Here is a 14,985-nt window from a genome sequence, read left to right on the forward strand (position 1 = left end):
ATTATTATCTAACGATGAATTTTAGAGTTGGGAATTGAGGCCAAGGTCAGTGGATCAAATGGGATTTGTGGTTAGTAAAATGTCAGTCTGATCCAGGCGTCGAGCCCAGCATGTGATAATACAAGTGTACAAACACCACAGGGGTACAAGCACGCTCACTCTTTCTCTCATTCCACACAAACTTACCACAGGTAGGAAAGAATGATATGAGCCTTTCACTGAAAACACTGAAGACTCCACAAGTCTCTCCGTGACCCCCAAAGAAATGTACCTCATCAGCCTTAAAATCTTTCACTAAACTAAAACATATTCATCTGTATCTATATCTTTGGAGAGTTTTAGCATCCTTCACGGTCTTCACACTCTTTTGAATGATGGCACAAGCAAATATGATCAACCCCTCATAGGGATGTAAACATATAGTAGAATAAGTGCACAGAGCCGCCATGACATCACCCATTCGTTGTGAATTACTGTTTTGAAGCCTTGAGTTTGGCACTATTATGGGGGATGCCATCTTAGTGTTTTGTAAATGGAGCATCTATTTTATTCTAAATAGGACCATAATTTAAAAAAAAAAGATCATCACGGTCATGGTCATGGGAAGCAGGGTCATTTTCTCATAAGACTCCATCCATATTATCTTTAATGCAATCATCAAAGTCACTCCCTGTTGGCCATTAGAAAGATTGCACATTAGCTTAATTTTTTTAGACCTAAAAGATCTGTTATTCTGTGAATCAATGTCTCTCCTCCTCAACTTTCTTATTTACTGTGTTTTTCATCAACAAGCTGTCAGATGAATCTGATCTCCCTTTTTAATTAGAAAGTGCTTTTAAAAATCAGACTACAACGGTCTATAATAAAAAGCTTTACTCATGTGTGTGTGATTCGCCTCAACTCATTAGCTATGAAAGCTGCCACAGACTGAGCGTTTCTCTTCCCTCTCTCAGAGTTGGACTGAGACTTGGCTGATTAGCTGGGCTTGGTGAATTCTTTATGGTTGCAGACATTAGCTCAGGGTGAAAACTGTTTCCTTAAATTCATTGTATTAATTTGCGTTGCACCGATGTCCATCATGATGGCTGACATGTCACTGTCACTGCCTGTTCAGACCTCTACCATCGTAACATTGTGATTTAAAAGCCTTCTGTATTTGAGGCACTGCGTCCAGTCAGAGTTGCCATAGAATTGCTGCCTAATTTCTGTTATTAACATCTGGAAAATAAGCAGTTCATTGCATCACATCTTCATGTCGTGTTTGTTAATTTCTTACTAAACACAACAAAGTTACAGGCATGTTGTGCCAAGAGACGAAGACTCTCTTAGATCCAGGAACATAATCACCGTCTGTTGTGATGTTTCACTGTGGAAACGGACAGACATTGCCCAACCTTTGTATTAACCCTTTATGGTATGTTGCCTCTAGGTAACACACCTATTTCCGGCCCTTTGCACTCACACAGCACAACCTCAATTATGGTATGATAATTTAAAGGAGAGTGTTTTAATTTGTCAAAGTAAAGTTTAATTTTTAATTTTTTTATGTACTGAACTCACATGCAGCGAGCAACAACACGGCAACTGGTTGTAACATACTGTATGTCAGGAAAAAAACACACACTGAAACCGAAAATAAACTTTTAAATGTAAAACAAACGATCAAACACTGAAATGTGACTCACTGTCTTGTTTTGAAGAGGGTTATGAGCATTTGGTTTCATAAATGATGCAAAGTTTGCTGAAATATGCCTCCGCTTTGACACATTAATTCCTATCGGCTTTTCCACAATGGTACAATGTGGCCTGTGGGTAACATTTAGAAAAATGAATTTTTGAAAAGAGTTCATTTTTAATCTTTTTCAATTTCAAATAGCATAAATTTTAAACTGGGGAGGGGGGGGGCAATCAAATATTTTCCATTACTATTGTAATAAATTTTATTCACTCTTTCATTTCCTACCATTATGGTACGTTGTTGTTTTAAGGTAAAAGTGTACAGATTAAAAAAAAAGGAAGGTTAATTGGTAAAAATAGCTTAATGTTGGCTTACAATTCAATGCAAGAGAGTGAAGCTTTAAAACTTTATTTGACAGTCAGTTAGCAGGTTATAATTTGGTGTAGTCTTATGCTATGTCACTGTATTGATGCAGAATCTTCCACGTTTGCATCACAACACATCTTAGTGTAGAAACCAGAAATTTCCACACCTCTCAAAAACCCTTTCTGATACAACACAAACTTTGATGTTTCATCCTTTACTCTACTCATGCATTTTCCATCTTACCTCATACTCCACATACTCCTCCTCCTCCACCTCATAGGAAACAGTTTGGATCTTGATGTGTTCACTGTCCTCCAGCAGCTTCGCCTGGGGATCCTCTGTGCCGGGGGTGTCCGCCCCTGCCGTGTTGGACGCCTCCTTCGCCTTCTTCTCCGTGAAAGTGGTCTCGCAGCACTCACTTTTGTATTCCTTAGCTTTGATGCTGCCGCTGTCCTCCTTGTACAGGATGAAGTTGGGCCTGTAGAACGCCTCCACCGCCAGATGCAGAGAGGTGGCGTCCAAAAGCTGCTGGGATTTCATCTTCCCGTTGGAATTGTAGCTACCTCCGCTAACTACGGTGCCATTACTCACCTTTCCTCCACCACCCTCACCTCCACCTCCACCACCTCCTCCAGCAAAGTAATTAATAATGTTTTCCTGGTACTGGTTATTAGGGAAGTCACCCCCATAACCGTTGACCATGTGCTTACTGTTTTTGTCCAACAAAGGGTTTTGGAGCTCACTGAGATTCTCCATAGCAACAGGGGTCAAACAAACGTGAGTGTGTGGAGCTTCTCAGTGACGTTTGCTCTTGCAAGACGATGGGAACGTGACAATAAGATGGGATGTGCTCCTCAGTGGCGTACGTGGATGTCAGGAAAGGTGTTAATGGCATTCAGCACTCGGCACTCTGAGATCTAGAGAGGAAACAAACAGCAACAGAGAAAGGGGGAGTTTGTAGCATTTATATAGAATTTCAAGGAAAAACTTTATTAGACATCCACCAGCAGGTAAAAGTTTACTAAACACTCGCTCACGTCAGATCAAAGTTTAGCTGTCGTTCCCTCAGCAGCAACAACTTTTACAGCATCCTGCTTGTCAAGAGCTGCACCCTGCAAGGATTCAATTAAGTTTCATTTGCTTCCTCGCTTTTGACACATAAAGTAGCAGACTCACACACACGCACACACACACATACACACACCAGAGTAGTGACAGCAATACATCAAAGCATTGCCATCTACTATAATATAATTTAATTGTTATTGCTCCGTTGTTGGGGTCTTATCAAGTGTCATCAAGGTGTCATCAGCCTCACTTCCTGATATGAATCAGTTGAGCTCTCGTACACCCATAAAGCTCAGACAGCTGTAATCTTCCACCTCTGTGCAAATTTATGGCTGACATTTAAGCTGAAATTAGTTTGACATTGGTTGCAAATTGTTTTTACTGTGTGAATATATGATAAAGGTTGAAGACGAGCATCAAAAACACAGTTGGCAGAGCTTAAAGAATATTATTTCATACTAACTTGTAACTGCATTGTAATGATTAATGATGAAGAATTACATAAGATGGCGAAGTCTGCCACATTTTTATGACAGGCTGGGATCTTTTCAGCAACTGAAAACACAATTGAGAAATTTAATTACTACTGCATCAATTCCATTCAGGCTGGATTTCGTTTATATCTGAATTGAACTTAATGAATTTGAATATAGTTTTTCATACTGGACATGAGTTTTATCTGAATTTGTGAACCCTAAAAACTTCTCATTTCATTACATTTTTTAAAATTTTTTTGATACATTTCTTAATCTGTTATTTTTCAGTTTTATTGCTGAAACGTGTATCACCTATGACAGAAATGAACTTGTAGGCAGCAGAAAAGGAAGTGTGGGGTTTGGATTGTTCCGAGTCGACAGGATGCAACATACAAGAGCCCGGCAGGAAGACAGGTGGCAGACTCAAATGGAGTAAAAGTTGTTTCCCAGATGTCCAACTTTTTATGTGAAGATGTCGACCTTATTATCATCACCATCTTGCTGCTGCTATTTTCAGTCAACCTGATGCAAATTCAAAAAAATGCACACCATAATGTATATAATGTATTTTATTCTTTTCTTTTCTTACTTTAATCATCTATATATATTATCTGAGTATGACTAAATGTTCCACTTTCCTGGGTAGGTATCCAGATACTTAAATGATTTCCATCTCTATGGCCAGTATTTGCTTGCGTCCATTTCCCTTTTCTAAAATAAAATGATCAAAAATAGTTCAAAAATAAGGTCTGCTTTCCTGGAGGCTGCAAATGTTCTGACATTTCACCATAATATAAAGCAGAAATGCACAATCATAACAAATATGGTTCCTGCCTTTAGAAGTTGCATATGTAAACCACCATTAATCAGTCCTTATAATACTGATGCTAACCGTACAGTGGGATGCTAATGTTTGCTCTGGGTGTTGCTCACACAGAGAGCACCATGTGGCGAGGCCTCCATCAGCTGTAAAATTTACTCTACGTTTAACCATCAAAAGTCTCAAAACTAAATTATGAACTTCTTTTCCTCCCAGCTGTTTGCAAGCTGGAAAAAACAACCCAACAAGTTCTCTGCTTCTCAGTTGTCACCCTTAACCTTTGTCTGATTAATCTGCATTTAAAATAGAAAAGCCAAAAGCAGATTATTTCTTGGGGTCCTGACCCTAATCGTGTATGGCTGGCTTACTGCACCACTTCCAAATGCTTAAAGGTATTTCCAATTGAAGGGAAGAAGATTACATATAATACAAAATAGAATTGTGGTGAAGGAATAGGGATAATAGCTTGTTGGTGCACAGGTTAATTACTTGTGCACTCAGCGGCTCATAGATGAATCGTCGTTTCTTGATCTTTTGGTTAATCATGGTCAGAAACCTCTGCTGATTCATATTCAGAAAATACAATTTGGAACATTATTTTTGCTTAACCTTTACTTTCTGTGTCATACATTCATTTACCAGAAGTGGTTCAGAAGAGTGATGAAAATATTAAAATCTCCTCCTTCTTATTTCCAACATTACAACTTCTTAAGCTCCATACTATAGGATGTCATGAAACTGTACTCAAGAATAGTCTTCCATCAGACAAGACAGAAAAGTCTAACTACATTTTAAGAATTGCACATCTGTTTACTTCCTGCCAACTTAACAATACCTTTATCCTTACCCACAAATTTAGTGATTTTTCATTTTTCATTCAGATATCTTTGTTAACTTGGGATATATTGTAAATAGCATTTACTGTTTTTTTTTTTTTTTACAGCATTTTGATAAACACCTCAGTGTTTTATAACCATTAGCAATATTAGCTAGCTAGCTAGCTAGCATTGTCACCTTCAAACTTGACAGAAACGAAGTAAAACTCACCAAAAAGACAAATGAAGACGTTTTTGTTTGTAGTTTTTGGTTTTACTTTGTTTCTCTCAATTTTGAGTGAAGAAGATGTGCAAGCTAGCTAGTTAATGATTATCCCACAATATGGGGGTCAGTATAAATATAAATGAACAGCAAATACTAGTAACAATGTGCACCTAGCCAGCAAATGGAAAAAAATGGAATGCATCATACTACATTGCACAAGTACAAAGTTGGTCAATCCACCTCTTCCTCAGGATGTGCCAATGAGTTTTTGGTTAGGTTTATTTTGTTCCTGTCAGGTTTGAATGAGGATTACAGTGCTAGCTAGCTAACATGGCTAACAGTTACTACTGTGCAATAAATTAACCTGCAGTGTTCTTCATCTTGTGTACTAACTGTCCTTCTTTTACAGTGTAGGCATCTCTCTATATTCTGTTACTCTTTTTATGCTGAAGTTCTTTCATTCTCTCTAAATTCCTCTTTCTTTTCCTTGGTTCCCCCAGCACAGGGTTTTTGTTTGCTATACGTTTCATGTTTTCTGCCACATGAATAAAATAGAAGCCTCGCGCTCCCAGGCTTCCTGAAGCTCAGTAAGCACCGGACAGCCAGCAACGTTTTCGTGGTTCCTCCCTGTTGGACCTCCTGCTCCTGAATGTGCTGACATTGTTGTTCCACACCACTGTGCCCTTTGGTCCACGTATAGCTCCAGGGGTCGCACACTCATGCAGTTCTTGAATCAGCTGACTACAAGTGTGAGTACTTACAAATTCTCATGAAAATCTAAAGATGAGCAGGTGCTGAGGTTGCTGTCTGCTTAGGATGCTGTTGCTGCATTACACTGCTTTTTTTCTGGGGGCGGATGGTCTCTGGCATCTGACTTGCTAAAGTGTCCTTAAAGAGATGGTCTGGATTATTTAATGTGGGGCTTGTATGAAGTACTTTGGACAACCAGATTACCAGAAGTCACATAATAACAAAAAGAAACCAAGAGATGGAGGCAGTAGCAGACCTGTAATTCCTGTGTTCTGCAAGGTAAAATTCCTGTTTTCACCCATAGAGTTTGGTTGGTTTGGAGAGCCACATATTTGGCTTATATGACGGCGGTTTCCCATCAGAAAAGGCTGTCTGAAGCCAAGGTAAATGGTGAAAATATTCTAAATATAGTATACACTTAAACTTCTGTTGATTTTTTTTTTTTGAGGTTGGCCTGTTTTAAGTTCCTTTTGATGCAGACCCTGTCCACAGTAATGCATTGCTTAGCTTGCATGCTGGTCGCCCTTTCTGCTTTTCCAAACAGAGGACATGCCAATTGGTAGTTGACTATCAATAAGTACTTCATACAACCCCACATTAAGTAATCCGAACTATCCCTTTAAAATGCTGCACCCCTGCCAACTCCAGGGGTGATGATTTGTTGCTGAAAATTAGTTGCGACCTCCTGGGTGGAGCTGATGAATAATCAAAAGTGATTTGGTGGACATGAAATGCATCTACATATTTATTGGCTCCAACTGCGTGTCAAAGACAACTTTTACATAACACACCCTCTTGTGTCCCCAAGTTTTTAAAATGTCAGAAAGCATTTTTTTCAAATCAAAGGATAGCCACTTAAGTTAAAGGGGCTCCAAATAGCATTTTATCATCAATAAATCACCACTGCATTAATACTGGAATGCTGCTGTGATTAGCATAATCACGTGAGACAGTTGGCAAGAGGACAGGCTACTTCTGCCGGTTTCTGCACCACAGTTTTAGATTTGATGGCGGAGCTCAGAGAGATGTTGCCCTAACAACACAACCGGGATGTTGCTCTTCCAAAAGTGTTTTTCACAGCAGATGGTGGTGTCTTAAACAGAAATGCCCATTTTTGTTTCTTCCTCAATATGGTAGACCAGTGCAAAAAGATCAGATCAATGAACTCAATCTGGCTGACATGATTTAAGAAAGCAAATACAGCGGCTGTCATGCATTTAGCAATAATAAGTATTCTTCCAAGTACTTCCCTGTTTCTGCCACTGTAACACTCCTACTCTGCACAAATGCTACAAGCTGACAGCGGATTACTTTTCCTGTCATTACTTAGGGATGCTCTGAGAAATCTTTTTGGTGTTGTCATGCTTCCAAATATGCTGCTGCTGTGTTGCTGGTGCAGAGAGAGGACTTTTTTTTCTGTTAATGGGAATTTAAGTGTGAATAAGCCATTTCAGTGCGAGCTGAGCAATGTAGGACACCTCAGAATCAGTGGAGATGAATGTCATAGAAATAACTGCAGTCCTGTGTGTTTGTGTGTGTGTGTGTGCGCATGTGTTGGTGGGTGTTTGTGTTCTATGCTTGTGCGGCTGTGAGTAAATATACGTGTGTGTGAGTGGGTGGATGTGTTGGAGAGAGAGCAACAAAGAGACAGGGAGAAAGAAAGACAGAGATCACACTTATATGCGATTCTCTGGTTGAGTGCATTTGAGCATGTTGGTAGACAGCGGCGGCCAGGAGGTATGAAGAGCTGGGAGGTACAGCTGAAAGCGAATGAGGCAGAGCGAACGCTGCTGCAAGGAAGACAATTCAGCATGACAGAGATGGCACAAGCACAGGCCTGCAGTATTGCTGTGCGGGAGAACCCAGAGGTGTCTGACAAGGGGCTAATAGATTAGTGAACAACCTGTAAGCATCCAGGTGCACGGGGGTAAGAAGAGTGAGACCGTGGCATTGCTAACATGCCAGCCACGCTGATACGTCTGTGAGCCTCAACCCCATTAGACTCCAGTCAGCACACTCTATTTCCCTGTGTCAGCACGTTGCCAATCAACCCCGGACCTCTGACCCTGAAGCCGAGAGCCGGTATTATCAGCCAGGCCTGGAGGCCAGCGCGGCGAGATGCAGCAGAATACCAATGTGTCTTATCTGTCGGCCATGTTTATCCACCCATTTCATCCAGCCTGTGTCTCTCGCAGCCTTTCCTGATCTGCTCACAGTGCTCGACAACAACAACTTCATCTTTCTGTAATTTCATTTTGCAAGCAGAGGCTGGCGTATAATATGCATAATAAGGTAACGCCAGGTAGTTATTGATGATCGCAGGTCAGGATAATGCATGAGAGCTCATTGCAGAGAATGCAAACTATAGAACCCAAATTATACTGGGTTTTTGGGCTGATGTGGACATTAGGGAGCAAAAGAAATCCAATTTCAATATATCTGCCAACAAATTTATTACTGAATATCATATTCAGAATAAAGAATATGAACACACATTTTTGCAATGATCCCTCTAATTTTGTTGTCAAACAGAAATATGCAATGAAGGCAGGAGTTAAAAAAATAATAATGTACAAAATGTTATCAGGGCCTGAATCATTACACTTTCACTGCTATTTTTAATAATTCTAATTACAATGTATATTTCTACCTGAGTACAAATAGGCACACAGTTGCGATTCTGCTCTCCACACCCGGCCCTTTAACAATAAAGAGTGACAAATTCATTGTTCATAAGAGGCTGCAGTGGATGAATGCATTAAGCGCGGAGGTCTCCATCAGGTCAGTGTGGCTTGAGTTTCGCTCTGGACAATTACAGTTTGTCAAAAGTTTAAAATTGCATGTAAGATGTACCTGTTAGTTACAGTTTAAATTATTATTTTCAGTCTTCAGTCGCAGTTTGGTTAGGTTTAGGCAGCAAAACTGCTTAGTTTAGGAGAAGATCATGGTTTGTCACTGCCATGCCATTGTACATAGTCACATTGGCTATTTACACCTTGGGTACAAATAGCATTGTTGGCTATGGACACTAGGTGCTAGGTTGTAGATAGTCACATTGGCTATCCGACGTGGGTGTAAACAATATGTGCCTTAACTTATAAAATATTATATTAAACTTGATTTAAGAAAGGGAATCAAAATACATTAAACACTGCACTGAAAGCTACAAATTAAAAAAATCTGTTTTATGATTTGTAAGTCCTCATATTGGACAAAACATATACAGATGCCGATGCAGACCATCAGATGATACAGTAGCCATACCACAGTCGTCATGTGAACCTTACCATCTGGCCTCAGCACATGAAAGTCCACTGACAGATTAAGCAAACAGAAAAGGATGAAGTGAGTAATGGGCTTAAAACTGTGTTGACTGATCCTTTTATGAACTATTATCATCAAAGGAGACTGTGTAGAATGTCATAATCCACTTGAAATTAATCTGAATCCTACTCCTGTGTCAGCAGCCACTGCTGATAGTCTGTCCCCTCCGTCTACATGTCTATCTGCGGAGCTGATAAAACATTAAACCCTCAGCAAGGAACCTTCCGCAGAGAACTCTGTCTCTCTCTTCTCTGGACCCTCGTCTCCTCTCCTGTACAACTACGCTCTTATCACTCAGCTTAGTGTCTTTCACACCTTTGTCAGATGATTTAAAGAGTTCCTTGATTAAATCCCCCATTGAAAATCTCAGACATGTGTGTTTGAATAATTCAATGGGTTGCTGCTGTCAGTAGCAGCCATGAACACTGTTGCTACGGCGGTCTGTTGTTGGTGAGAGGCAGGCTGTGGCTAAGTCATTACCTATTGATCAAGGTCTCCGGTAGCAGATGGAAAGACAGCAGAATTAAGATAGATAGATATACTCCCAAATGGACACCTTTGTGGGCTGCGGACACCACAGATGCAAAGTAGTGAGTGAGTCCGAGGCAGCTGCTCAGAGCAAGAGAGGCCTTGTCTGGTCAGATTGAGATGTTGAATTTACAGCTAACAGCAATTTAATACAATATTGTCTCTGGCTTTTGTTCGTTGCACTTTTCTGATACATCGTTAGCATAGTTAGCACACATTAGTTAGGAGTATAATGCAGGCTTTAACTTGGCTTCTTTATTATATTACATGAACGTTGTTATCACCCTGATCGTCTCTTCAAACTCCATTCACAAATCTGGCATGTCAAGAAAACATTGCTTGGTAGTGTAGTATAGTCCAGTGGTTTCCAACCTTTTTGCTTGGAGCACCCCCCCCCCCCCCCCAACAAAGCCTACACTAAAAGAATAATTGATTCATTCCAAATCTTTATCATCCAAAATGAACACCAACTAAATCGTTTCCATTCCTACAATATTTACCTTTGTTAAATGTCTCTTTTCTAGTTTAAGCTTAACATATTTTCTTTTAACAACCCAACAAAGTAGGCTATTACACACTCACCCTTACCAAAAGAATTATAATGAATAATTATCACAGAGCTTGAGAGGTCACAGAGTTGTGGTCGACTAAGTGGCACTACTAAGTATTTTTAATTGAGGAGGGGCACGGACCCCTGGTCTAGTCTGTATGAAAAAAGAGCAATGAATAGATAGATAGATAGATAGATAGATAGATAGATAGATAGATAGATAGATAGATAGATAGTTCCACAGCGACAAACAAAACACTTCAAATCAGACAACACTGCAGTGAAGTAAAAGAGGAGTGCGTCTGAAATAAACCTGAGAAACATCTGATTTTCCAAAAATACTGCTGAAGCTGTGAGCTGAAAACCAGCCACTTTCTAGGGAAGGTTTTTCAATCTGTTAGGACTGCAGTTCAAGCAGCGCTCAGACCTGACATCACTTGTGTCGTCCCAATTGTTGCAGGCACCAGGGGTAGATCAGAGGGAGAAGGTGGGGAATTATAGCTCTCTCTCTCTCTCTCTCTCTCTCCATGTATGTGTGTGTGTTCCTGGTGTTCATCGCATTACGGGGACATCGATCTGTTTACATGCTCACGTTGCGGGGATCTCTGACATTATGGGGACCAAAAAGAGGGGAAACCCTTTCAAATAAATGTGGTAGTCATTCTGAGGGTGAAGTGTGGTTTTTAGCTTTGGCCCATAAGAAATGTTTTTCCACAAGTGTGTGTGTGTGTGTGGACAGGTATTATTTATGTTGTGTGTGCATAAATCACTTATGGGGACTCACCTTCCTTTTGGGGACCAAACACAAGTGCCCATAATGTGCATGATAAATTTCAGGGTGAAGACTTTATGGTTAAGGTAAGGTTAAGTTAAGGTTAGGGTAAGGTTTAGAGTTAGGCAAGTAGTTGTAATGGACAGGGTCAAGGTAAGTATTCAGGAGATGAATGTAAGTCAAAGTCACGTTCCCTGAAGTGATGGAAACACAACTGTCTGTGTGTGTGTGTAAGTGTGTGTGTGTGTGTGTGTGTGTGTGTGTGTGTGTGTGTGTGTGTGTTAAAGAGAGGGCATAAAGTTCTCGGTGCATGTCTTCTTATTTTGCCCAAGCCTTGGCTGAAACAATCATCCCTGTTATCACCGTCGACAATGACTTATTGGATTCATAAAATAAAAAAATTAAGATAATTATAATAAAATATCCTGAATGTAAACACTGACCCACCCTTTTCAATGCTTTTACGTATCTTTTCTTTTCTTTCTTTGTTTACAGGAACAATAATGTTCTTGAATGCACTCTCTGGTGAAGTCTTCTGACCATTCTCCATACGGAAAAAAACGCACCACTACAGCCACGGAGCCCACAGAGTGACTTGATGACTTCATGCCAAAAGCGTATCTTAGTCACAACACACACAAAGACACGGTGATTTATGCTCCAGCAGTCGCAGGTGGAAACTGTGTGCGGACTTCTTTATCAACAACATCCTCCGTGACTACAGACACATTGCATTGCGACACTCCACTTCTTTCAGTCCAAACAATGAGATATTACCGTGCGTAAATGTACAATCATATTTTCATTTTTACGCAAAAGACATCATTACCCAATTTTATGATATGTTTTACAGTTTCAAAACAGACCACAACGAGCGCTATTAAAAGCAAACTGGAAAACAAACAAAACAAGAAAAAAGACGCAGTTTTAGATTTAATTGATGGATACTCCCTTACCTTTGAGTTCTTGACAATCCAAATATTGTTTGGAGGACGTAAACACTCGCTTGTCTCCGCCTGTACATGATGGCCGGGATGCTGAAGGTGTCGCCCGGGGAAAAAGACATTTCTTAAGACTTTCTCATTTGAAGAAACAACCAATCATTTATGGCGAACAGGTCTCCGTTCGACAAAAAGAAAAAAAAAAAAAGAAAGAAAGAAAAAAACACTGCCGCCGTCACACTCTCGTAAGCTCTCTCCTCTATAAAACGCGAAGGTCTCCGCTCCCTTCCCAATAAACCGTTTACCTTGAGAGTCGACTGAAATGTTGTCTCGCCTTCGGAAAGTTAAAACACCTTCTGTGAGAGTGTTAGAAAGAGAGAGATGGAGAGAGAGGAGGGAGGCGCGGATGGAGAGGAAGAGGAGGAGGAGGAGAGCAGTCCGATATGCTTCGCAATGCGCGCAGAGGGAGAATACAGAGTCCACCCTCCTTGAATGCGTTTACTTTCACGGACTACTCCTGTGTGTTAACGAGGTTCATTTTCTCTTGCAGTAGTTGTCTTCTGTTTTTTCTTGATAGGGGAGACTGGGGACCGTTGCAACACTTTTTGCATTTATCTCATCAATTCATATACAACTTTATTTACCTCACAGTGACTTCCCTATGTTGAAAAAAGCAATTTGTATTTAGGAGAACAATCTCTTTACATACTCTGCAATGACTCGTTTGAAAAAATACTGTTGTGTGGTCTGTAGGGATGCAAATACAGTGTATTTTCATTAACCAGTAGTTAAAAATGTTTGCAATTTATTAATAGAGCAATCATGAATAATTTATAAGGTACAAAACAAAGTTTAAATTTAAGCTTCCTTATTCATCAAATGGCTTCACCAGACAAAATAATGTTAAATGAGGTGCAATTACTGCCATTTCTATACCATTGATTAATTATTGATTATTTTCATTGATACATTTTTAATCGGTTAAGTTCTTAACAGTGATTAATGATTCATCATTAGCATCCCCAGAGGTCTGTTTTGATATGCTGTGTAACAATGTGTTGTGACTGTCCCCACTCTATCAGCCATGAGAGAACATCATGTGCTAGCTTGACACAATGACCTGGACACATACAGTCAACAAATTATTCAAACTAAAAAAGTTTTAATTAATTCATATCACAATGTCAGGATAGTGTGACAAAAATGCAGATAAGAAAAAAATATTTACATACCGCCAAAACATTTTTTTAAATTAAATGCAGCAGCAGGTGTTAAATGTGTCATATGTCTTCCTGGTGGGGACAGGGTCAACTAAGCATATGCAGTATGAGTATCATCACCCCAGCATGTGTCTGAATGTGTCTGAGGAATAAGGCTTGTTGCAACTGTCCCTTGTTGTAACCGTCCCCAGTCCACCCAGTAGAGCAGTACACTTTGTTGGAGAATTGGGCAGAATAATGTCAGAGGCCTCCTTATTTAAATAAATTATTGAAACCTTACAGTGGAGGCTACATTCGGAAGCAGATGGTCTGTAAGCTATAAAACTGTTATACAAGTGGTTATACAAGTGATAGTAAAGTATAAACAAATACAAGCTGTCAGAGTGTACGGGATTATGATTTGGGGGTGGACGGTCATCTCTCATGAGTTTCCTTTAGCTGCAGATAGCAGAAACAAAAGTATCTTTCTTTAACAGCCACTACAATTACTCTGAGTGGACCAGTGATGTCTGTTGTGAGCCAGCTGATTTGATTAGTTCAAGTGGACGACAATAATGTCAGAGAAAGCACTGGCTGACATTTTAGTGGCACTCAAATTAGTCACTTTAACTTTCCTCAGTTTTAAAATAGACCCAGAGAGGCAAAACTAATGAAAGGTTAGTTTTAAATTCCCCAAAAGGCTATTTTCTCAACCAGCTTTTTAGTATGAGCAAAACATTCTGCCAAAGTTAGAACCTGCATGACAGATTCTGTATTTGTATTTTTTCCTTCTTCCTGCTCCAGCTGGTGTGAAGAGGGTGGGGCTTTGTCTGATAAAGGTAACGTCACTGTGCACCAATCAGATTTGATCAAGATGTTAATCAAAATGTGATGTTCTTTGCTTGCATTACCATTCCACTATCAGTCAAAGTGGATCAAACCACCAGCATAGTCCTCATGATGCAATTGAGTTTTGACTTTTAAATTCAGAATCTTTTTTTTTTGTTTTTTATTTTAAGATTATTTTTTTGGACTTTTTGCCTTTATTATGATTGGACAGCTGCAGATATGACAGGAAAGAGGACAGTGAGAGAGGGGATGACATGCAGCAAATGGGCTGCAGGCGGGAATCGAACCGGCAGCCTCAACACATGGTGCACATGCTCTACCAACTGAGGTATAGTGGCACCCCAAATTCAGAATAAATATTAACTAACAGTATAAGTTATCATCATCGTCATTAAATATCTGCTACCAGTATCGATACTAACTGACACAACTCAAGATCTCGACTGAATGTGGTGATCTACTGCCCAGCTTGAACATGTCATTCAAAGCAATACACGTTCAGCAGTTAGCTGCTAACTTTTTTCTCTCTCTCTTCCGCTGAATACAAATACAAGAATATATTTAATCAAAAGTATCATCACCTGCGAAAGTACCACTTGTTGCTCCTCTTGTAGCAGCACTGT

General features: G+C 39.9%; 1 protein-coding gene across 1 annotated transcript in view; it reads right to left on the reverse strand.

Moving 5' to 3' along the window:
• Positions 1-12,727, reverse strand: part of syndig1l (synapse differentiation inducing 1-like) — a 48,458-nt gene extending 35,731 nt beyond the window's left edge. The window contains exons 1-2 of the mRNA XM_084738088.1: positions 12,330-12,727; positions 2,288-2,961 (exon numbers count right to left, since the gene is read on the reverse strand). Coding sequence (XP_084594214.1) covers positions 2,288-2,800 — 513 coding nt within the window. The 5' untranslated portion in view covers positions 2,801-2,961; positions 12,330-12,727. The remainder of the gene's footprint in view (positions 1-2,287; positions 2,962-12,329) is intronic.
• Between the last annotated feature and the right edge of the window lie 2,258 nt (positions 12,728-14,985).

This window comes from Lutjanus erythropterus, chromosome 15, assembly GCF_056507025.1.
Source record: "Lutjanus erythropterus isolate fLutEry1 chromosome 15, fLutEry1.hap2, whole genome shotgun sequence".
Taxonomy (NCBI): Eukaryota; Metazoa; Chordata; class Actinopteri; order Lutjaniformes; family Lutjanidae; genus Lutjanus; species Lutjanus erythropterus.